This window comes from Lithobates pipiens, unplaced genomic scaffold, assembly GCF_037356315.1.
Source record: "Lithobates pipiens isolate NorthernLeopardFrog02 unplaced genomic scaffold, aLitPip1_a1.2 Scaffold_27, whole genome shotgun sequence".
In the NCBI taxonomy this organism is placed as follows: Eukaryota; Metazoa; Chordata; class Amphibia; order Anura; family Ranidae; genus Lithobates; species Lithobates pipiens.
This window is the reverse complement of record NW_027507788.1, coordinates 28,783,603-28,807,361: the sequence shown is the minus strand read 5'-3', so window position 1 is coordinate 28,807,361 and position 23,759 is coordinate 28,783,603. Positions and strand designations below refer to the sequence as shown.

At 44.7% G+C, this 23,759-nt stretch overlaps 1 protein-coding gene across 2 annotated transcripts in view; it reads left to right on the top strand.

Moving 5' to 3' along the window:
- LOC143933701 (basal cell adhesion molecule-like) overlaps nt 1–23,759 on the top strand; it is a 97,100-nt gene that overhangs the window by 44,643 nt on the left and 28,698 nt on the right. For both annotated transcript variants that reach the window (XM_077456690.1, XM_077456689.1), the window contains exon 3: nt 11,532–11,730. In XM_077456690.1, the coding sequence (XP_077312816.1) occupies nt 11,532–11,730 (199 nt within the window). The remainder of the gene's footprint in view (nt 1–11,531; nt 11,731–23,759) is intronic.

The window sequence follows — 23,759 nt, the reverse complement described above, 5'->3', positions numbered from 1 at the left end:
ACAGTAAGCCTGTTAGACCTTGTACACACGGTTGGAGATTCCGACTACCAAATCCGTCGGAGTAATTCCGACGGATTAATTCCGGAAGAGGTCCGGAAGTGATGTTGCATACACACGGTTGGACTAAGTTGTCGGAAAATCCGATTGTACATAACGTGATGACGTTATTTCGTTACGACGGGACTACGTTCAGGCTAGTAGCCAATAGCTTTGGTCTAGGAATTTGATCTGAGCATCCGTGGCACTTTATCCGATCGGAATTCTCTACACATGATCGGAGTATGTCCTATCAGAGCATTTTGTCGGAAAATATTTCCGGCAAGTTGGAAAATTTGGTCCGACGGATACTCCGACGGAAACAGTCCGATGTAGACCACACACAGTCGGAATATCCAACAAAACGCTCCGATCGGACACATTCCACCGGAATCTCCGACCGTGTGTACAAGGGCTTAGTCATTCAGCACCACGTTTCAATGAAACAATAAAGATAGCACCGCATATAGGTTGGATAGAAAAATATAGTCAGCTGAGTCAAATCAGAGAGCCTTAAAAAAATGTTCAGGCCGTGATCGCTTGCAGGATATACCAGTTGAAAAGAGATTCACTGTTTGGATGATAATAGATTGGTCCTCAATTGCAGCGACAAGTTGGTGAATCAAGAGTCCTTTTGCAGGGGTCCGCAGGTGTGCAGGATGCGAATCCCTGTATTCCTAGTCCTGGTGACACGCACAGCATGGGACCACCTGGCCGTTTACGTCCAGTTTTCGGGTGGTTTGTGGATTTCCAGTTTGCGGAGATAGGCTGAGGGCTAAAGGGTGATGAAAAGCCCAGCTTGGCTATCTGCAGAGGGCATGTGTAGGCGCACACACCGACATGTTTCACCCACTTGTGACGTGGGTTTCTTCAGTGCCTGAGGCAATGATAGGACACTATTCCTCCTCCGCCTGGCCACTGATGCTACGCAATTTTATTTACTCCCACTCGCCACCCAGCCTGAGACATTGTTTACTCCCATTGACTGTGGGACATTTTCCACTCCCACTGGCCACAGTCCGGCCCCTGTAAAGTGTGAAGGACAGTAATCTATCCCTTTAGTTTAAAACGTTTGGAGACCTCCTCTACGATATACTTTTCTTAATAACAAGCATGACATGGCAGAAATGTATATAGCATCACTTTCACTTTCCTCTTTTTAATAGACCTGGAATCTCCCATCTTCAATCTATACTGTTTAAAGTCATAGGAGGCAAGTCATAGAAGTACAAGAGATGTGCGTGACCAGTCTGCTGGAGGAAGTGTTGTAAAGCTGATCACATGGCTGTCTTCTGCTTTTTCTTTCTTCAAAAAGTTCCTTTTATCTACGTGGCATCTTGCCCAAACAGGAAAATGCTTTCGTCACTGGCTTGTTTATTGTTCGCTCTGCTATGCTACACATCTAGTTTTTGTTTTTCAGCTTTTTGTCATGGTATTTGGGGGCTTATGGTGGCTTGTCTTTAAAGACCAAGACCTCTATACAACCCTGGTGCCCAACCTGTGGCCAAGGGCCACGTGCGGCCCTTCTTTAGGCAGCCTTCCAGTGGTGGCATGGCTGGTTTATTGCTTTCCTATCATCTTAGTGTTTCTGTGCTGTCCATTCCTGTTCTCTTTTTTGTTTTTGGTGTTTTACTACTGTTTATTTTATCATGGATCTAGCTGTAGCAAAAGTAGGCTGTAGGGAGCACAATGTTGGATGCATGGATTTGTGAAGGGCAATCATCTCTAGTAGTCTCTAGTAATGTACCTCCAGTCTGTGGAGTGTACAGCCTCCTGAACCCAGTCTCTGACCTTCTCTTGTAGCAGGGTCTATGGTCATCTCCAGTTCCATATTTAAAGTCTATGAGTCTAAACTAAGTTTTCTGTAGAATTATAGTCACTGAATAATATTTGCAGTCTTTTGGCGATGTTAGGGACGAGGTGACCAAAGACATTGACCACCACTGGTCTACAAGCTACTTCTCTCCATCTGACTTAAAGTGGACCAAGCTTCTTAAGCCATTACACTTAGTAATGTGTAAACGTAACACTTTGAGGTATTTATTACCTTCTACGAGATAACAGCGCACCTTCTGATGATGCTTCCATCTGGTTTTCTCTCCAGAACAATGGCCTTTTGCTTGCCTCAATACAGCCCTTGGGGCACTATTCCTCCCACTGACTCCAACAATGGAGCATTATTTCTTCCACTGATACCAAAAATTGGTTATCTTCCACCCACTGACGCCAATGATGGGATTTTTTTTTTCCTACTGACACCAATGATGGGGCATTATTCCTCCTACTGACACCAATGATTGGGGCATTATTTTTCCTACTGACACCAATGATTGGGGCATTATTTTTCCTACTGACACCAATGATGGGGCATTTTTCCTCCTCCTGACACCAATGATGGGGCATTATTCCTCCTACTGACACCAATGATGGGGCATTATTCCTCCTACTGACACCAATGATTGGGGCATTATTTTTCCTACTGACGCCAATGATGGGGCACTATTCCTCCCACTGACACCAACAATGGAGCACTATTCCTTCCACTGATACCAAAAATTGGTTATCTTCCACCCACTGACACCAATGATGGGGCATTTTTCCTCCTACTGACACCAATGATGGGGCATTTTTCCTCCTACTGACACCAATGATTGGGGCATTATTTTTCCTATTGACACCAATGATAGGGCATTTTTCCTCCTACTGACACCAATGATGGGGCATTATTCCTCCTACTGACACCAATGATGGGGCATTATTCCTCCTACTGACACCAATGATTGGGGCATTATTTTTCCTACTGACACCAATGATGGGGCACTATTCCTCCCACTGACACCAACAATGGAGCACTATTCCTTCCACTGATACCAAAAATTGGTTATCTTCCACCCACTGACACCAACGATGGGGGATTATTTTTCCTACTGACACCAATGATGGAGCATTTTTCCTCCTACTGACACCAATGATTGGGCATTATTCCTCCTACTGACACCAATGATTGGGGCATTATTTTTCCCACTGACACCAATTATGGGGCATTATTCCTCCTACTGACAACAATGATGGGGCACTATTCCTCCCACTGACACCAACAATGGAGCACTATTCCTTCCACTGATACCAATAATAGGCACCTTCTGCCCACTGACACCAAAGATGAGGGATTATTTTTCCTACTGACACCAATGATGGGCCATTTTTCCTCCTACTGACAACAATGATGGGACATTTTTCCTCCTACTGACACCACTGATGGGCCATTATTCCTCCTACTGACACCAATGATGGGGCATTTTTCCTCCTACTGACACCACTGATGGGCCATTATTCCACCTACTGACACCAATGATGGGGCATTATTCCTCTCACTAATGATGTGGCACTGTTTACTCGTAATGACACCAGGACAATTTCTACTCCCACTGGCCACAGTCGGACCCCCTAACGCAGCCTTTCTCAACCTTTTCAACAAAGAGGAACCCTTGAAATAGTTCTCCAGTCTCGGGGGAACCCCTGCTAAAAATGAAAAATCTACAACTCATGATAAATTAGTGTGATGGTCCTGTGGGAAGAATGGTCCTTACACCTGTAGTCATTGGGAAGAATTACCTCCTTACATATAGCTAAAAGGGTCAGTGGTCTCGGTGGGAACTTATCTGAGAGGCAGAAATGGCCCAATGGTGAAGGAACCCCTAGCAATCTCTGGAGGAACCCTGGTTGAGCATCACTGCCCTAACGTCTTAAAGACAGTGAACTGGTCCTTTGTTTAGAAAGTTTGGAGACCCCTGCTTCAGAAGGATGGAGCCATCTTTACCCAGGCTGGTTTGGAGATCACACAATCTTGAAAAATATTGGTGCTTGTGGAGTTTTTGTCGGTGTTCACAATTCTCTTAACACAGATCATCATGAGCTTGAGCTACAGCATCTCACCTTATGACTTGCTACAAGGTCACAATGTTGCAGTCTAATCACCTGGGGAGAGGAGACTGAGAAAATGCTTCCTCCTGCCTGCAGCAGACTGATGGCATCATCTTAGCTGAGGCAAAGTCCTTGCACAGCATCCCCAGGGATAGATTTCTAATGACTCAAGGTGGCACATTTTTGAAAGATGACACTGCTGCTGTATAATGTGACATCAGGAATGTATTCATGGCAAATTGCGAATTTACCGAAAATTCCATCTGAATGTCAAGGAAAGAAAATATGTGCGTCAGTGGTGTGAAGGGTCCCCAAGGATAAAGGTTAAGGAGGGATTATTTCATTTAGAGAACTGAAATAAAATTGAAGCTGAAATTTAATTATCCTTCTAGCAGACACAAACCATTGCTTGCAGCTTTTTATACTATTTGGTTTCCTCGTCACTTAATTTAGTGAGCACAATGATTTTTTAAATATAGGGGGTTAAAGAGGAACTCAAAGTCAATTTTTTTTTAACTAAAATAAAATATAATATTTATATTATTATTTTTAATATAATATTTTTAAAATACAACAAACATGTCATACTTGCCTGCTCTGTGCAGTGATCTTGCACAGAGCAGCCCGGTTCCTCCTCTTATCGGTTCCTTCATTGCTACTCCTGGCCGCCCCCCTACTGCTGAGTACCCGCTACAGCAAGCAGCTTGCTATGGGGGCACCAGAGCTGAGCCGATGCTCTGTGTCCATTCAGACATGGAGCTGCGGCTCGGTCTCACCCCCACCGTCTCCCGATTGGCTCACTGGCTGTAATTGACAGCAGTAGGAGGTATTGGCTCCGACTGCTGCCAAAAGCCATTGGCTCCCGCTGCTACCAAAAGCCAATCAGGAGTGTGAGTCCCCAGAGAGGTAAAGCTCTCCTGGACATCGCTGGATCGAGAGGGGGCTCAGGTAAATAATGGGGCGGGGGTGCTGCTCTGCTGCACGCAGAAGGTTTTTTACATTCATGCATAGAATGCACGAAACTTCTGCGTTTACAACCACTTTAACTGTATCTGAGCACCACAAACTGAAAATACTTTTTTCAATTAATTTGTAATATTCAAAGCAAACCCACCCATCCATTTATCCATCTACGTCTCCATGCTTTAGTTTGTTGAGAAATTACTTTGAAAAACAACCCCCCTAGCATTTCTAGCCTCGGCCATTTTGAGTAAGGGCAGATGATTCATGTAGCATTTACTTCCTGGAGTCCATCTGCCCTTGGCTCAGGCATGCAGACAGGAAAGGGGTACTAAGCTGAGAAGGCCTCTCCTCCCCTCTTGAAGACTCCTGGGATGTATGACATCATTTTGGTCTAGTCCAGAAACTGAGAAGCAAGTGAAAAAAAATAAAATAATTTAAAAACAAGTTTAAAACAAGTAGGTGTGCACAGCCTATTGCATTAGGTTGTGCACCCCAAAACTCAAACACGCGTGTATATGCATGTGTGTGTATATATATGAAATATATATATATATATATATATATATATATATATATATATATATATATATACTGACAGCGTCAGTAGAGCAATAGACTGTGTCAGTAGGGCAGAGATTGGTGTCAGTAATTTTTATTATTTTATTTTTATTATTTTTTATAATTTTATTTTTGTTATTATATTTATTTTACATTTTTTTTTAGGAGCCCAATTAATGGGCTTTGCTGAAATATCAGTGATCTAAATGGGTAATCTGCACCACATGGAGGGGATTAGCGTGTGCCCAGACACATCTGGCACACCCTGTGCGCACACCTATGAATATAATATACTTTCCTATCTATTTACCAAAGCTAGCAGCATAAAAACTAGAAATGGTTCATGTAGATTGAGAGAGTCTAGTTCGGCTTTGAGGAATTTATAATTTCTCATATTCTTGCTTGCATGGAAAGTGTAGCTGAATTGGTGACGGCAATGCGGTTTTACCAGTCTGGCCACGTTTCGCAAGACTTTCCTCTTATTTTTCCTAGCTATGGTTGCACCTCCCCCTCTGTTTTCTTCGTCAGCTTATTTGATATAAAAAGTCGTCTAGTTCTTCTAGGAAGTGATGCCATCATATGAAACTTGTAGCCTCTTGACTCTTGACCTCGCCTTTTTTTTTTTTTTTTTTTTTTTTTTACTTTTTTATTGAAAAAAATAATTTCTTACAGATATTTGAAGCAACATTGATAGAACATATGAAAAGTATTTAATGATTTTACATTGAAAATGTGTGTTCTTGTATACAGATGTAATCTTATATATCTTATGACTAAGCGATGCTTCAAATAACTAATATCATGAAATAATAGAAAAATAAAAGAAAGTAATAGAAAAAATTGAAAAACACTATAATATAGAGATACAGTACCTTGAAAAAGTATTCATACCCCTTGGCATTTTCCACATTTTGTCACGTTACAACCAAAAATGTAAATGTATTTTATTGGGATTTTTTAATGTGATAGACCAATACAAAGTGGCACATAATTGTGAAGTGGAAGGTAAATGATAAATGGTTTTCAATTTTTTTTTACAAATAAATATGTGAAAAGTGTGGCGTGCATTTGTATTTAGCACCCTTTACTCTAATGCAGGCCATACACGGTCGAATTTCGAACAAATTTTCTTTTCAAAATCAGAAAATTCTTTTTTTTTTGTGATCCGTTGATGCCACCATTGATTTTCGAAATTCGGCTGACCAAGCCTTCAATTTCACCTCATGTTGCTACAGAAAAGAATTTTCTTGGCTGGGAATCTTCTTTTCTCTCCGTAAATTTCCTTTTATCTCCGTACATTTTCTTTTCTTATTACGTTTCTCGCACGATTCTCCCATCATTGATTAGAAAATCGTTCGTTTTTCTAAAAATTTCCAACATGTCCGATTCCTCAAATTTTATTTCCGCACGAAAATCGGCTGTTGCTGCAGCCCACTAATGGTGCGAAATTCATACGAAAATTCTTAGATACGATTTTCGAAAGAAAATTCTTTCGAAATTCGAACCGTGTATGGCCGGCATAAAACCCCTAGCTAAAATCTAGTGGAAACAATTGCCTTCACCTAATTAGTAAACAGAGTCCACCTGTGTGTAATTTAATCTCAGTATAAACACAGCTGGTCTGTGAAGCCCTCAGAGGTTTGTTACAGAACCTTAGTGGACAAACAGCATCATGAATGCCAAGGAACACACCAGACAGGTCAGGGGTAAAGTTGTGGAGAAGTTTAAAGCAGGGTTGAGTTATAAAAAAATATCCCAAGCTTTGAACATATCACGGAGCTCTGTTCAATCCATCATCCGAAAATGGAAAGCGTATGGCACAACTGCAAACCTACCAAGACATGGTGGTCCACCTAAACTGACCGGCCGGACAAGGAGAACATTAATCAGCGAAGCAGCCAAGAGGCCCATGGTAACTCTGGAGGAGCTGCAGAGATGCACAGCTCAGGTGGGAGAATCTGTCCACAGGACAAATATTAGTTGTGCTCTCCACAAATCTGCCCTTTATGGAAGAGCGACAAGGAAAAAGCCATTGTCAAAAGAAAGCCATAAGAAGTCCTGTTTGCAGTTTGTGAGAAGCCATGTGGGGGACACAGCAAACATGTGGAAGAAGGTGCTCTGGTCAGATGAGACCAAAATGAAGTTTTTGGCCTAATAGGAAAACGCTCTGTGTGGCGGAAAACTAACACTGCACATCACCCTGAACACACCATGCCCACTGTGAAACATGGCGGTGGCAGCATCATGTTGTGGGGATGCTTTTCTTCAGTAGGGACAGGGAAGCTGGTCAGAGTTGATAGCAAGTTGGATGGAGTCAAATACTGGGCAATCAGAAGAAAACCTGTTAGAGTCCCAAAAGACTTGAGACTGGGGTGGAGGTTCACCTTCCAGCAGGACAACGACCCTAAACATACAGCCAGAGCTACAATGGAAGGGTTTAGATTAAATCTATTCATGTGTTAGAATGGCCCAGTCACAGTCCAGACCTAAATCTAATTGAGAATCTGTGGCAAGACTTGAAAATTGCTGTTCGCAGACGCTCTCCATCCAATCTGACAGAGCTTGAGCTATTTTGCAAAGAACAATGAGCAAAAAATGTCCCTCTATAGATGTGCAAAGCTGGTAGAGACATCCCCAAAAAGACTTGCAACTGTAATTGCAGTGAAAGGGGGTTCTACAAAGTATTGATTCAGGGGGGCTTAATATAAATGTACGCCACACTTTTTACATATTTATTTGTAAAAAAAAAAATTGAAAACCATTTATCATTTTGTGTTGGTTTATCACATAAAATCCCAATGAAATAAACTTACGTTTTTGGTTGTAACATGACAAAATGTGGAAAATGTTCAAGGGGTATGAATACTTTTTCAAGGCACTATACCTGTATGAATTCTATGCATTCATTGATGGCTTGGTCCTTTTTCTTAACTGGGGTTGTCTGGTTGGTGATCAGACCTCTTAGTTCAGGGATCTGCAATTAGCGGACCTCCAGCTGTTGCAAGACTACAAGTCCCATCATGCCTCTGCCTCTGGGTGTCATGCTTGTGGCTGTCAGGGTCTTGCTATGCCTCATGGCAGTTGTAGTTCTGCAACAGCTGGGGGTCTGCTAATTGCATATCCCTGGTTTAGTTGATTGGGTATGCGCTAAATATGTCTTTTGTAGAATTGCTTCGGTAATTTCAACTGCAATATACTGCTTGTTACTGCAAAAAACAAAACAAAAAGGAAAAAAAAACTGAAAATACTTGTCTCGTAATTTTCCATTCCTGGAAATGGCATGAGAGCACGCTGACCACATTTATGCGGTCGTGTTGGCACCAGAAAAGCATGGCATTTAGAGTACATCCTTTAAGCTAGAGGAAGAAACTCAAAATGACTCTTTACCTGTAGAATTTATCTTTAAGGGTAATCTTTTTTTTTTTTTTTTTTCCTTTTAGCTACCTCTGTTTTCACCAGTCTTTTATTACGCTGCTTTCAGTCACACTAGAGCCGACTCTTTGGATGAAGTGGAGAGGTAGGGTGGTGATGTCACTATGTCCACCTCGTCCAATCAGACAACAGTTTCCATTCATTGACAAAATGCAAAGTGTTCTCTAAATGGCATGTGTGCCAATCAGGCGACCTCCCGTGTTCAGTATGCAACAGGGCAGCCGCTTGGCATTGGACCCGCCAGCTAGTGGAGATCACTGGGGTAGCAGTATCTAAAATAGTGATGGCACATACATACTTAGATTGGTCCAAGCTGGGCCAATGTAACTATTGGGAAAATTGCCATACCTTATGACGCACCCTTAGCAGTGTTATGGCGGCCATACAATCTTGGATTTTATCAATGGATTGATGCGTGACTCCAAAGGGTTACATTGTCAATCAATTGAATAGCCCAAACTTCCATTACAATCGATTTAGATTTTTTGATCAGATTCCATCTATCAGAGTCCATCATTCAGGGAGGAAAATTATTATTCGCTCTGTATCAATTGACAGCATTGGGATGCTTTTGTCATGAGTTTGATCAAATTTTGAACAGTCATGACCAGTGTAGAACAGATGTCCCCAATCTTTCAGTCCCATAGAAAAGTAGTGCATGTGAAGTGAAATGCTTTATGCAACACCTTCTGCTTCCCGTAGACACTGATCTTGGCTCTACTCCTTGCAGAATTGCTAGCCCACCTGGCTGCCGCTTCACCAGCACATCTGGCTGCTTCCTCTTCCCATTCCTCCTGACTGGCACACTGGAGACCTTTCCAGGCAAAGCTAAAGACTTAGGCACATAGCTGTCTTCAAGAGAGACCTGCTACATGTGGCAGTCTCTCCCCTTGTCTATCCTTGCACCATGCTGATCTACTCACTCTGTCTCTCTTTGCTCCTGCTGCCTCCCCCCAGAAAGCTTGCTCTCAACTGCATCCTGTGCTAGGATCCTTCCAGGACAGCCACCCGAGCTCCAGCCCGAGATAAAGCCCCTCAAGGGCCATGGACAGATTCCCTCAGCACTGCTTCTCCATCTTCCACCCAACTCCCCTGCTGACGTGACTCATGTCTATTTAAGGGCTCTTTAGTTCCCTGCCATGTCCACTTCCTGGGGATTGGCTAAGGGTCCCTAAATATGCAAGAAAACCCTCTTAGATTCCGCCCACTAATTTCTAGAACATTCTCCAATATTCTAGAATCAGAGGGAGGCACCAGAGAGCTACCTGGATGAGTCATCCAGCCCTGAACTCTAAAGATCCATGGCTCAGACTTAGCGTGAGCCAGACTATAATTTACCTGCACTACCACTAGTAGCACACTAGAGGGTGCTACATGTGAATTTATAAAGTGGAATGGCCAAGTTAAAGGGGTTGTAAGCCCTCGTGTTTTTTCACCTTAATGCAGCCTATGCTTTAAGGTGAAAAAACACCTGGCAGTGACCGGCCCCCTTGCCCTCCTGTTTTACGTACCCGAGCCCCGTATTTTCTATAGATTGATTATTTCTATCAGAAAAAGACTGATTGGAAAAGAAAGTGATCAGTTCTCAAAGAGTGTATGGCCACCATTATAGTTTGTTCCAACTGGTGGCAATTTTGGTGGACCTTTGGTCTAAATGTAGAGACTACTATGATAAATACGGGCATGTGAAAGAAGGAAAAATGGAAAAGGGAGAATATAAATATACCGTAAATATAAATAAATATATATATATATATATATATATATATATATATATATATATTCATGACAGAGTGTTTTGTAGAACAAAGTATTTTTCACCTTAGCGGTCCTTAGACGAAATGTATTCAATCTCTCATACTGTGCCTGTGTGTATGGGAAGGTGATTTCTTTTACCTGACCTCCATCTTTGTAGTTTGTGGGCAATTACTGTAATGATGTAATGCAGGGGTCAGCAAACCATGGCACACTTATCAGGGAGTGCATGCAATGTATTCTTGCTTGCATAGGGAGAATGAGCAGGGTTTAAATGTTGTGGGACCTTGTCAGGTAGACAGCATAGGGCCCTGTGATTTCTAAGCCCTTGTACACACGGTCGGACATTCCAACGGAAAATGTTCGATAGGACCATGTAGTCGGATAATCCGACCGTGTGTGGGCCTCATCTGACTTTTTCCGTCGGAATGTCCGACCAACAAAGTTTGAGAGCTGGATATAAAATTTTTCCGACAACATGATCCGATCGGACTTTGTCCGATCGTTTGTAGAGAATTCCGATCGGACAAAGTACCACGCATGCTCAGATCAAATTCCTAGACCAAAGCTATTGGCTACTAGCCTGAACGTAGTCCCGTCGTAACGAAATTACGTCACCACGTTCCAAATGATCGGATCTTCCGACAACGAATTTTGTTGTCGGAATGTCCGACCGTGTGTACAAGGGCTTATGGTGCTCCTGTCTGCTGCTCTCAATTTCATACAAACATTTTTCAGCACACGAGGCGCAAAATATTTCCCAGTCCCAGTGTCCAATGCAAAACCATTATTTTCCACTTTAATAAAGATATTGATATTGTTTATAAATATATAATTTTATGTTTTTCTTTCTTCTCCATTAGTGGATGAGAAGTTGGTTTCAGCTGGACGCCAGTCGTTATCTCAGATGCTGGTTCTACAATGTCAACATGTCTCGCACTGACGGTCGTTTGCTCCTTCAACTCAATGACATTTCTGAGTGGCAGACCGGGCCATACCGCTGTGTGAGCACAAGGAATGACACCACAGAAGTATCTGAAAACTTCACTGTTCCCATAATCTGTGAGTATAAAGATTTCTGATGTTTTCGGACATCACGACTTCACACAAATCCAAAATTTGATGATGGTAGTTAAAGGGTCAGTCCATTCAAAATAGATTTTTTTCTTTTGAAGAAAGGTAGGATTTCTGTGCGGAGTTCCTGGGTTCTGCATTGTTCTAATATGTTCTTACAAACCCTGCTGGAATTTTTAGTTGTTAATATGGAAAATGTAGCAGGAGGAGCTGGAAGATGCAATGATAAGCTGATGACAATGGTGAGAAATGTATGGTGGCAAGACTGGTTGCCACTGAAGGGCACAAAAGTTATAAGAAGGCCATTGGTAACTCAGCCAAGCTGACTCCACCAGCAGGTGAAATATCACTGTTGGATATTCTAACTCTTGAATTTTTTTTCCTTCGTAATTAGTTCCTATATCTATAGATATAGCAATCTACGCTAGCTTAAAGGATGGCTTTTCATGCAAGTGCAAGTTTTCATTTAATTGAATTTCACACTATACTTTAATTAAATGGCTGGTCCAACCAAAGTAGTTCAGTTGTGAGTGGATATTGGCATATCGGGGTTGATTTACTGAAGGCAGATAAACTGTTAACTTTGCATGTGAATTTGAATGGGATGAAGCTCGGTTGACTTCCATCATCCAATTGTGTGAAAGCAAATATTAATTTATTTTTATTTTAATTGCATGGGATTGGCTTTTCTTTGTAAAGTGAAACTTAAATAGGAGGTCCAGCCTCCTTCAGAAAAAAAAAAAGTCAGCAGCTACAAATACTGTAGCTGCTGACTTTTAATAATAGGACACTCACCTGTCCAGGGATCCTGCACTGTCTTAACCCCAGTCAATTTTCCCATCAGCTCTTGGCTGCTGCTGCCATTGCACACAGCTGGAAACAATGTGCAAATCGAGCTGTGCTTTGTGAATGGCCCGGAGGCTGGGGAGGAGGAGGGGGGCAGAATTTCTGCAGCAAGATCATCTGAAAGTGGGAGTGGGTACCTGTCAAAAACAGGTACCCGCTCTCCCCTCCCCCCAGAAAGATGGCAAATGTGGCACCAGAGGGGGAGGGGGGGAGGCAGATAAGCGGAGTGTGCACTTTTGGGTGGAGCTCCGCTTTAACACCATTGATTATTCTTTGGGGAAAATTCCCTTGCAAGGTACAACTTCCCTCTGCAAAATGATCAGCCTGTTTGTCTTCAGTAAATCAGGCACCTGATGGCTTTTTGCATCTTTTGGGTACCCCAGTGCCAGAGTTCCTGGCTGTGGACCCCAGATTTGCGGTGCACTGGTGTTTTAACCATGCCCATGGTTCACCAATCAACCCCGCCCCCCAGATTTGGTTTGACTAGTTTGGGTGCTCTGAACCATGATGGGGAACATTCCCAGGATCACTTGGAAGAGGTGGTCCTGCGCAGGGTTTACATGTGGTCTGGTCAGAACACTCCATAGATCACTGAGCGCAGACACAGGGATCACTGTGGTCTGGATGGCAGAGGTGATGATGTAAGTGTGCTTGGGAACACTTGCTTAAAGCCTCATGTGAGTGTAGACCAGCAAGGGATTGGGGTTGGGATGGGGGGCAGTCAAATTTGGGCACATTCAGTTCAACCATGCTCAGTGTGAGTGCTCTCTGTCTAATTGTGCTACATTCTACATAATGTAAAATAATAATAGAATTCATTAAGAAGAAGACCACTTGTAATAGTCGATGGGCATGACTAATGGGCTAGAAACTTAGATGCACATATCTTACTGAGAACTGTGGAGAAGTGGAGGAGGTTGAGCTGTATGACGTGAAGTGGTTTGGACTGGAAAGTCCTACGTTTCTATAAGTCTCTTTAATTTCCTTTTGTAAAGCTTTTCTGGGAATTCCTTTGTTTACTTCCTCCCTGGAGATTTCAATAAGAAAGAAATGTAACGAGATAATACATTTAGGGTCAGCCGTTGGTTGGACTGGGCTCTGGTGCACATGTCCTAGATCTACTGCTAGCTGCCCTGGCCCCCTAGCTGAGAGACTAGCGTTTTGATGAGGGGTAAGGGAGGAACAAGGGAAGGCAAAATATAAGCAGGTTAAACTTCACCTTTAATTTTGGGCTTCTCAATTTACATAATTATAAACTCTTAAAATTTTATGAGTGTATTAATAGAATTGTTTGTATTCTGAAAAAGCGCAACTGCCATAAGGGAATGATATTTCCTCAAGCAGGTAGACACAGGTCTATAGGTTGAACTAACAGACAAACTGTGCTCCATCTGTGAATATAAGGAAATTATAATTGGATCAACCCTACTGAGGACCTTTGGGATGCATTGAAATGCCTGTTGCATACTTACATATTTTCCCCAATCGTCTTTCAGGACAGCCACCTTTGAGAGACACTGGCTCCTCCCCTCTTAGGAAACACCGCCTTCATTTTCATGATTTAAGCCTCCTCCTCCCTTCGTTCCTCAGTTATGGTGTTTCCTCCGGTGGGGAGACATCGCTAAGGAACCTTAGCTGAATTCGGTTGGTGAGACTGAAGCTATCCGAGCGGAGCCCCGGCCCCACTCGGTTACCCGACCGTCTATCGGTCGGCCCTTGACAGTCGGATCAGCGGGGAGCTGAAGCGTTCGTACTGTCTATACACCCTAAACTTCGCTTGGGGAAAGCAGGAAGTTTTACAGGGTCGTCCGTCCGTTCACCCGCGGGTGTTTTAACGGAACAGGCAGTCCGGTCGGCTGGGGAAGCTGAACTTTTGACTGACCTTTTTCTATATACGCACTCCAATCTTCGCTTGGGGAAAGCAGGAAGTTTTTGGGGAGGTTCATCCCTGCGTTTCGCCCAGTGGGGCGCTGCAACGAGGACGTCCAAGGCCCCCCTGTGTATCCAGTCGGCTGGGAGCCAGAGGCCGGACCGGTTGGCGGGCGACGTCAATTCCGGTGTGGGCGGACCTCTTCGTTGGATCCGCGTCTTCCGGTTCCGGACGCGGCACGTGGAGGGGAACCTAGCGTTCGGCTGGTGCAGCCTCTCTTTCTACAGTTGCACAGGTAGCTGTTGGAGGCACGTTCGTACCACTCTTCCTCAACAGGAGAATGTCCAAAGCAGTGGCTTCGGGAGCTCCAGGAGTAACGGCACCAGCCACTCAAAGGTAAAAGCCCTGGCGAGGGGTTCCCTTACCTTACAACCAGTAGCTCCACTGGTGTTTTTTCCCCCTAGGTGGTCGGGGGGGAAGGGCAGTGCGTCTGGGATCCAGATGGAGATTGATCCTAGGGGAGGGCACTCCCGGTGGTCCTCTTAAGTAGTGCTGGTGTTTCTTTTTTTTTAGGATTTTATGCTGCTCTTTTATCTCTAGGTCTCTGAAGGACATGAGCAAGTCTCCCCTTGGTTCTAGGAGGGAGCGTCCTTCATATAGAGCCTCTTTGGGGAATCCCTGGTTCAAAGGCACTTGGTAAAGAGTGTATTGAAGCACCGGATAGCTCAGTCAGACCTTTAACCTAAGGTTCCAGTGGCCTCAGAGGGTTCAGGTCCCTGTTTGAGCGCCATCAGGAAACAGGCAGCAAAACACGGTGCATATCTGGCGGCTTCTGGGAAGGTTCCAGTGGCCTCAGCTCCAGAGCACTCTTTCACCAGCACAGCAGAGTGTTCCACCTAACCCGATGGATGTTCCTCCTGCAGGTTAAGGGAGAGTCTAGAGGGTTCCAGAGAGGAAGTTGAGGAAGAAGTTGACAGTGCCGTCTCAGACTCCCAAGGGAATCTGATAAAGGTGAGGGCTTGGGTGGGGAACCCAAAAGAACCCCTCGATATAAACTTCCCCCTGGATGAAGTGGATAAGCTCTTGAGAGCTATTCATACCACTTTAGGAAGAAGGCATTGTCACCCCACGATCAGATGTACTAGGACCTGGGGGAAGCGGGTGTTCCCGGTTCATGATGTCTTGATCGATGCCATCAGGAATGGCGGGGTCCCGAAGGAAAACCTTTCTTTTCTGGTGCATTAAAGCAAAGGTTTTTTCTTGGGCGGAAGAGGAAGCTCTTGTCTGGAATAGAATCTCCCAGGTTAGAGACTACCTTTCTTCAGACGTCCAGGCATACTGACCTGTCCTCAGGGACATGGGAATGCTTTCAGACCCTATGTTTGAAATGATGGACTCACTTCTGAAGGATGCATGGGCTTTTTCTCTTAAGAAAATATCTAAGCCTGCCATAGCGGCCACAGTGGTGGCTCATAATATGAAGTGTCAGCTTAGCCAGATTAATGCATGAAGCAATGACGGCAGAGGAGACTTTCTATCCTCCTTTCCCATGCTGCTTAAGGTGTTGGCATACGCTGCTTCGATTCAATCCAGGCGAATGTATGCAAGATCTTCGGCTCTGACCAACTCAGCCTGGAGGGCCTCAAGGCTGAAGACATGGCAGGGGGTCAAGGCATGGCAGGGGGACAAGGCGTCCAAAGCAAAGTTCTGGAATCCTTTTTACAGGAGGCTGCTGTTACTGCTACTGTTTACTGCTGTTTGGGCCAGGTCTTGAAGCAGGGCTAGATCGCACGGCTGATAAGAAAAAGGCCTTTCCCCTTAAGAAGAAATATGGGGAGCAGTAAAAAAGAGGTCTTCCTCCCCCAGTGGGAGATGATCACCTCCAATCAGTTTGTGTTGGGGATCATCGTAAGAGGTTACCGTTTGGAGTTTTCAGAACTCTCCTCTTTTGAGACTCCTTGTCACTGAGCTGCCAAAATGTGCCCTTCTTTCCTCTTCAGGAGTTAGAGGAACAGGAAGTGGTAATACAGGTCCCAGCAGGATATATAGAAAGGGCTCCTATTCTCACATTTTTGTGGTTCACAAGCCTTGGGGAAAAAAGTTCAGGCTCATCCTGAACCTGAAACGTCTGTGTGTCTTAGTCACCTACAGATGGCTTTCGTTGGTTTTGGTCACTGGGTGAGGGCACCTCTTCCACCAAAACTGTTTCAGGGCATGGATAGTATGGATGCATACCTGCATATTCCCATTGCAGAGAACCACCAGCGTTTCCTTAGGCTGGCAGTGATAACTTCTGTAGGGGTGCTACACATTCAGTTCAAAGCACTTCCCTTTTGGGCTATCCCTTTCCTCCTCCTGTCTTCACCAAAGTGATGGTAGAAGTTCTGGCATTCCTGCGTCTCAGGGGAGTCTCGGTGATCGTGTGTCCTGAAGATCTTCTCCGGTTTGTACCTTCTCTGACGCAGTCGATTTGGGATCAACAGGTAACAAAAGACCTGTTAGTGAGCCTGGGTTGGCCTCTGAACCTAGAGAAACCCAACTTAAATTCCTTACCAGGGGGTCACCTTCCTGGGGTAGGTGCTGGGCTCAACAGAACAAAAGGTCTTCCCTCCTTGGAGAAGATCCAGAAGATAGACAGAGCACTGTTGTTTCTCCAGGGCAACCGTCAAAAACTCAGTTAGGCAGGTTGAGTTTACTGACAGCCACGCTCCTAGCAGTTCAGTGGACGGGGTCATGTTACCGTCCTCTGTAAACTATTCATCTTGAAGCTTTGGGACCACAGTCAGGGGTCTTGGGACTCTTTGGTTCCAACTCGGGTAAAGAGGTCCCTTTGGGAAAGGGAGCACGTTTGTTACAAGACCTAGAATGGAGTTTCCCAGTATCCAGGGTGGTTACAACCGATACGAACGGCTTAGGTTGGGGTACACACCTAGACTCCTGTTTGGTACAGGAAGGAATCTAAGAGATCCTCAAATTGGAGGGAGTTGAGAACAGTAGATCTGGTTCTCAGGACCTCTCAGAGTTCTCTGGAGACTTCATGTAAGAGTCATGGAAACAATCCCTTGGCAGTGGCTTGCGTCGACAGGACGGGGACTCCTGGAGCGGATCCTTATGGGTCCTAGCGAAGGCCATCCTCAGATGGGCCGAATATTAAAATCCTGTCTTTTCAGTGATCTGTCTTGAAGGAGAGCAAATCCTGATATTAGATTTCCTCAGAGCAACCAGGTTCTCAAGCAGGAGGTTCTTCGAATGGATCACCCAGAGTTGGGAGATTCCTTGGATAGACCTCTTTTTCTCAAGGGAAAACGCAAAGGAAGCCATCTCCTGTTCCATGAACAGGGGAGATGGGAGGTCGGGAGCAGACACACTAAAGCACAGAGTTAGGGTTTCTCTAAGTGCTATGCTTTCTCCCCTCCCGTTCTGATTCCTGCAGGTTCAGGGAAGTTTTCAGGTGGAGATTACTACCTATTTTCTAATCACACCTCTTGGGCCCAGGAGGCCGTGGTTCTCCATTCTGAAGGGCCTGTCAGTAGAACCCCCCCCCGGGTTTTCCCGGTCTAGGAGTGTCCCTTCTCCCAGGGTCCAGTCTGCGGTCCCCAGGTGGATTCTTGCAGCTTGGCTACTGAGAAGGAATTGCTGAAGGGCAAAGAGGTCTCAGACTGTTTAATAGCCACTCTTCTGAATTGCAGGTAAATAGAAACTCAGACCATTTTCTTGAAGGTATGGAGACGGTTCAACAGCTGATGCTCAGAGAACTCCTTCAATGTGCACAGCCTCGTAGCCGTTCTAGAGTTCCTGCAGTCAGGGGCAGATAAAGGTTTAGCCCCATAAACATTGAAGAGTCAGGTTTTCGCTTTTAGCGTATTCCTGGAAGGGCATCTAACATCAGACCTTGGTATAGTAAGGTTCCTAGAGCCTTAAGTAGGCAAAGACCAAGCCTTTGGTCACCCCCTTCCCAGTCGGGGTCACTCATTAGTTTTACAGGTTCCCACAAAGGAACCTTTTTCAGCAATTGGAATCTGGCTGGTTATGGTTGATCACTCTCAAAACTGTGTTTTTTGTGGCGATCACTGCGGCAAGGAAAGTGAGTAAACTCGAAACCCTTTCTGTTAAGGCACTCCCTTTCCAGACCATTCAGTTTTTAAGATCATTCTGGCCTTTTTACTTAATGGTAGTCTCTAATCCTCAGAGAGTCCGAGAGATTATGCTGCCTATTTTTCGTTCAAAACCAGTGAGCGAACAGGAACACATCTTCTTGGACGTGTCCTTCATTATTTTGGTTACACAAAGCCAGTTCAGGAAGTCTGATTTACCTTTGGTGTTACTTCCAGGGGCTAGGAAGGGTTCCAAAGCCTTTAGACGTACGCTAACCAGATGATTAAGGTCAGCCATTGGGCAGACTTGCGCGGTTGGGGTATTAAAGCCTCCAGTTAGAATTAAAGCACACTCAGCCAGGACAGCGGCAACTCCGCAGACAATGTGGGCTGGTGTGTCTCCTGAACAGATCTGTAGAGCCGCAACGTGGTTCAAGTTTTCTACGTTCGTGAAGCGCTATAGATTGGATCTTCTCTCAGCCAAAGACCAAGTCCTTTGGTCACAAGGTGCTGCAAGCAGTAGGTCCCACCCTAAGACAGGGTACTCGCTTATCCTCTCAAAGGTGGCTGTCCTGAAAGACGATTGGGGAAAAATGGAATTACGTACCGGTAATGTCCTTTTCCAGGAGTCTTTCAGGACAGCACCGGTTCCCACCCAAGTTTTTTGCAGATCATCGGGAACTCATTACATGAGGCCGTCAGGTAAGACTTAAAGGTTTGTTTATTTGACGTGTTCTTGTGTCTCCCCAGTTGGCCGGAGGTACTCTGGAAGAACTGAGGAACGAAGGGAGGAGGAGGCTTAAATCATGAAAATGAAGGCGGTGTTTCCTAAGAGGGGAGGAGCCAGTGTCTCTCAAAGGTGGCTGTCCTGAAAGACTCCTGGAAAAGGACATTACCGGTACGTAATTCCATTTTTTGTGACCCAGGTTCCTCAGACACAGTTGACCACGGCCACGGTCAAGCCCACCTACGGACCAATTGGTCCTATCCAGACCACATAATTACCAGAGTAGCCCACCCAAACACCAACTCTAACGCCCACTCATGGCCCCCGATCATTGTAACAAATGCTTGCACAGTAATACAAAGTGGACACTGTGACATGGTCCAGGGCACACCATTATCAGGACGGAGGTCCAAGATGAAGGACTCTTCTAACAGGACATCTGACATCTATGCTGTTGCAAGCCAGGTCGTCTTGTCCAACATCAGTACCCGATTTCATGGATGCTCTTCTGGTTGAATGAACACAAACCCCCCACCCCCCAGACACACTCCAAAATCTACCCAGATGAGTGGAGCCACAAAAAGCGGACAACAACTTAAGAATGCCCATGGTTTTGAAATGGGATTTCCAACAACTTAATTTAGATATTATGGTAGTTGTCCACAAACATTGGGCCATGCATGTAAAAAAAAACAACAGCATTCTCCTTAGTGTATGTCAAGGCAAAATCTTTTCTAGCTGTGGGAAAGGATCAGAACTCCTGTTGGGTTTCAATACTATTTGGGCCTCCAATAGAGATATTTTCATGAGACGTTGGAGCATTAATTTTTATGTGGGCATTTTTTATCTCTTTTAAAGTGTTTTTGGGCTTGAGCATTTTGGACTAGGCTAAGGTATTAGTTAGGCTAAGGGTTAGTTCACCTTTTCCACAAAACTGCCTATACAGCTAAGGGACTCCTGTAGTTAAAGAGGAAGTAAACCCTGATGAGTTTACTTCCTCTTTCATTCCCTGCAAAGGCAAAGCATAATGGACTACTATGCATCGCATAGTAGCCCATTATGTGTCACTTACCTGACACAGGAGCCAGCGAAGTCACCGCTGTCCCCTGTAGTCCGGCGCATCCATCTTCTCGTTGGGGTCTCGCAGCTCCGCCGCTGACATTTGGCAAAGCCGCGATGACGTCACTCCCGCACATGCGCACGGGAGCCAAGACGCGTGGCATCACGTGGCATCTTCGTGACGATGCCACGCTCAGTGCGCCTGCGCGCCGTATAAGGTTTAGGAGATATTTCTTGGACCTACAGGTAAGCCTTAATCTAGGCTTACCTGTAGGTCAAAGTGGTTTGTAAGGGTTTACAACCACTTTAAATACAAACAGTACAGCTTTGACCAAAGTTGAATAATGCTCTTGTAGACCATTTATATACTGTGCCTCCCAAAGCCTGACCCAGAAACTCCCAGAGATGGCATGATCCCATCCTGCCCTGTTTCTAGGACGTTGTTAAGACACTTCCAGGTGATTTGAAGACTCTCTCATGCCCTCTCTCTCCTCTGTTGCCGTAGCTCAGAGCTCAGTGATGTTCTGATGAAGGAGATTGTGGATGTGCGGGGTTTGAGAGCTCGCTCCTGTGATAGTAGGGGTGAGCAACAACGGCTGTGATTGTCTTAGCAATGTCCTAGCAAGGATGCAAGATGTAATGATGCCGTCTCTGGTAGTCTCTATGCCAATATTCAAAAGGTGTTTAAATGAGATAGTGAAAGTGGACCACACATGTGCAGAGGTTTGAGAGCTTGCTCTTGTGATGGCGGGGGGGAGGGGGGGGTTGGCAGTAACAGGTGGGAGGGTCCTAGCAACATCCTAGCAACAAGTCGAGATGGGATGATGCCATCTCTGGAAGATTTTAAGCCAGGCTTCAAAAAGATGTGTAAATGAGATAGTAGACCAAGCATTTGAGAGCTTGCTCCTGTGATGGTGGGGGTGAGCAGTAACAGCTGTGAGGGTGTTACCAACATCCTAACAACGAGGCAAGATGGGATGATGCCATCTCTGGAAGTTTTTATGTCAGGCTTCCAAAGATGTGTAAACAGGATGGTGGACCAGTAGCTCTGAGCTCAGCGAGGCTCTGATGGAGGAGTTGGTTTATATGTTGCGGTTTTGAGAGCTTACTCCTGTGATGGCGATTGTGAGCAGTAACAGCTGGGAGCAGGGGCGGACTGACCATTCGGCCACTCGGGCACTGCCTGAGGACCCCTGGGCCACTAGGGGGCCCCACCAGGGTTGCCAGCCTCAGTAAAACCAGGGATAGTATGTAAAATTATTATTTTTTTTTTTACATCTGTCTCTGAAATGTCCCTTACCGACATCCTTTTGGTCTAAAAATCCCAAGATTATAGCTGCCTCACCTTTCCAGTACCTTCTCAGACAACAAAAACATGTCTGTATATACTGTGTGTACATGTATGTGTATACTGTGTGATTGTATACTGTGTGTGTGTGTGTGTTTGTGTATACTGTGTGGCCCCATAATCTCTGATTGCCTGGGGGCCCCATAATCTCCTATTGCCCGGGGGCCCCATGAGTTGTCAGTCTGCCCCTAGCTGGGAGTGTCTTAGCAATGTCCTAGCAACAAGGCAAGATTTAATGCCATCTGTGGTAATTTTTATGCCAATATTTGAAAGATGTGTAAATGAGATAGTGGACCATATGTGCAAGGGTTCGAGAGCTTTCTTCTGTGATGGGTGGGGGTTAGTAATGGCTGGAAGTGTATTAGCAACAAGGCATGATGGCATGATGCCATCTTTGAACAATTTTGTGCCAGGCTTTGAAAGATGTGTAAATGAGATAATGCACCACACATGTACAGGGATTTGAGAGCTTGCTTCTGTGATGGTGGGGGTGAGCAGTTGGCTGGGAGCGTCTTACGAACAAGGCAAGATGGTATGATGACCTCTCCGGGAGTGTCTTAACAACATCCTAGCAACAAGACGAGATGGCATGATGCCATATCTGGGAATTTTGTATGCTAGGCTTTGAAACTTCCGTACATGGTCTATACCTATAGTAAGGGCATTACCCAACTTTAGCCAGAGGTACAAGTAGAGCTGCATGATTAATCGTTAAATCTAGATTGCGATTCTACCCCCCTCCTGATCTTAAAAAAGCATTTCCGCGATTCAGTTGAGAGAGTTGTCTACTCAAGCTGACAGCTGTCAGGAAAAAAAAAAACACCTGAAAAGTTTTTCACAACATTGCTAAAGAGAAACATTGTAACATAGTTCTTTTAGATCAAAGGGATAAACTTCTGTCTGTAAACTAGGTCAGTTTAACCACTTAAAAACTTTTTTTGACACTTGTTGCTTTCAAGTTAAAATCAGTATTTTTTGCTAGACAATTACTTAGAGCCCCAAACATTCCATTTTTTTTTCATATAATATGTATATTTTTAGCAGGGACCCTAGAGAATAAAATGGTAGCAATATTTTATGTCACACTGTATTTGCTCAGCGGTCTTTTTTTTTGGAAAAAATACACTTTAATGAATTAAAAAAAAAAACAAAACAAAAAAAAAAACATAATGTTAGTCCAATTTTTTTGCATAATTTGAAAGATCATGTTACGCCGTAAGAATCGTGATCTATATTCTAAAGCCACAAAATAATTACTAGCTGTGCAAACATAGTCGCACCACATGGCCAATGACATAACACATGTATGAGGTGAATCTGGGATCGACAACTACAAGCATTCTTTTTTTTATATGTGAAATTGTGACAATTCAGGACTGTGGAGTGCATGAAGGCAATGGAGGAGAGGGAAGGTCAGGGTAGGCAAAGAAGAGGGTGCAGGAGATGATCACCAGCAGCGTGACATACAGCAATGACACCTGCACCGTGATAGTCATCTGACAGCAGTACCGTGATAGAGAGCACTGACATCAGCAGCATGACATACAGCAATGACACCTGCACCGTGATAGAGTGATCTGACACCAGCACCGTGATAGAGAGCACTGACATCAGCAGCGTGACATAAAGCACTGACACCAGCACCGTGATATACAGCACTGACACCTGCACCGTAAGCAGCCCCAGGAGGAAGTCGGCATAGCACAGGGCTGGTGGGAGCCCCTCATAATGAGCATAGGACAAAGGTGGTGGGAACCCCTCATAATAAGCAGCCCCAGGAGGAAGTCAGCATAGCACAGGGATGGTGGGAGCCCCTCATAATAAGTAGCCCCAGGAGGAAGTCAGCATAGCACAGGGATGGTGGGAGCCTCATAAATGTCTTGATATGGATCGGAAAATAATTCCTGTGACTCAAGCGGAAGGTATGTGGTGGTGTTGTTGGTGGTAGTGTCTTTGGGGGTGCACATAGCAGAGAGTGAAGAAGAGGGTGCGGATCGAGAGGATGAGGAGGGTGCAGAAGAGTAAGGCTGAGTGAGCCAGTCAACCAATTCTGGTGCTTCCTTTGACGTAATC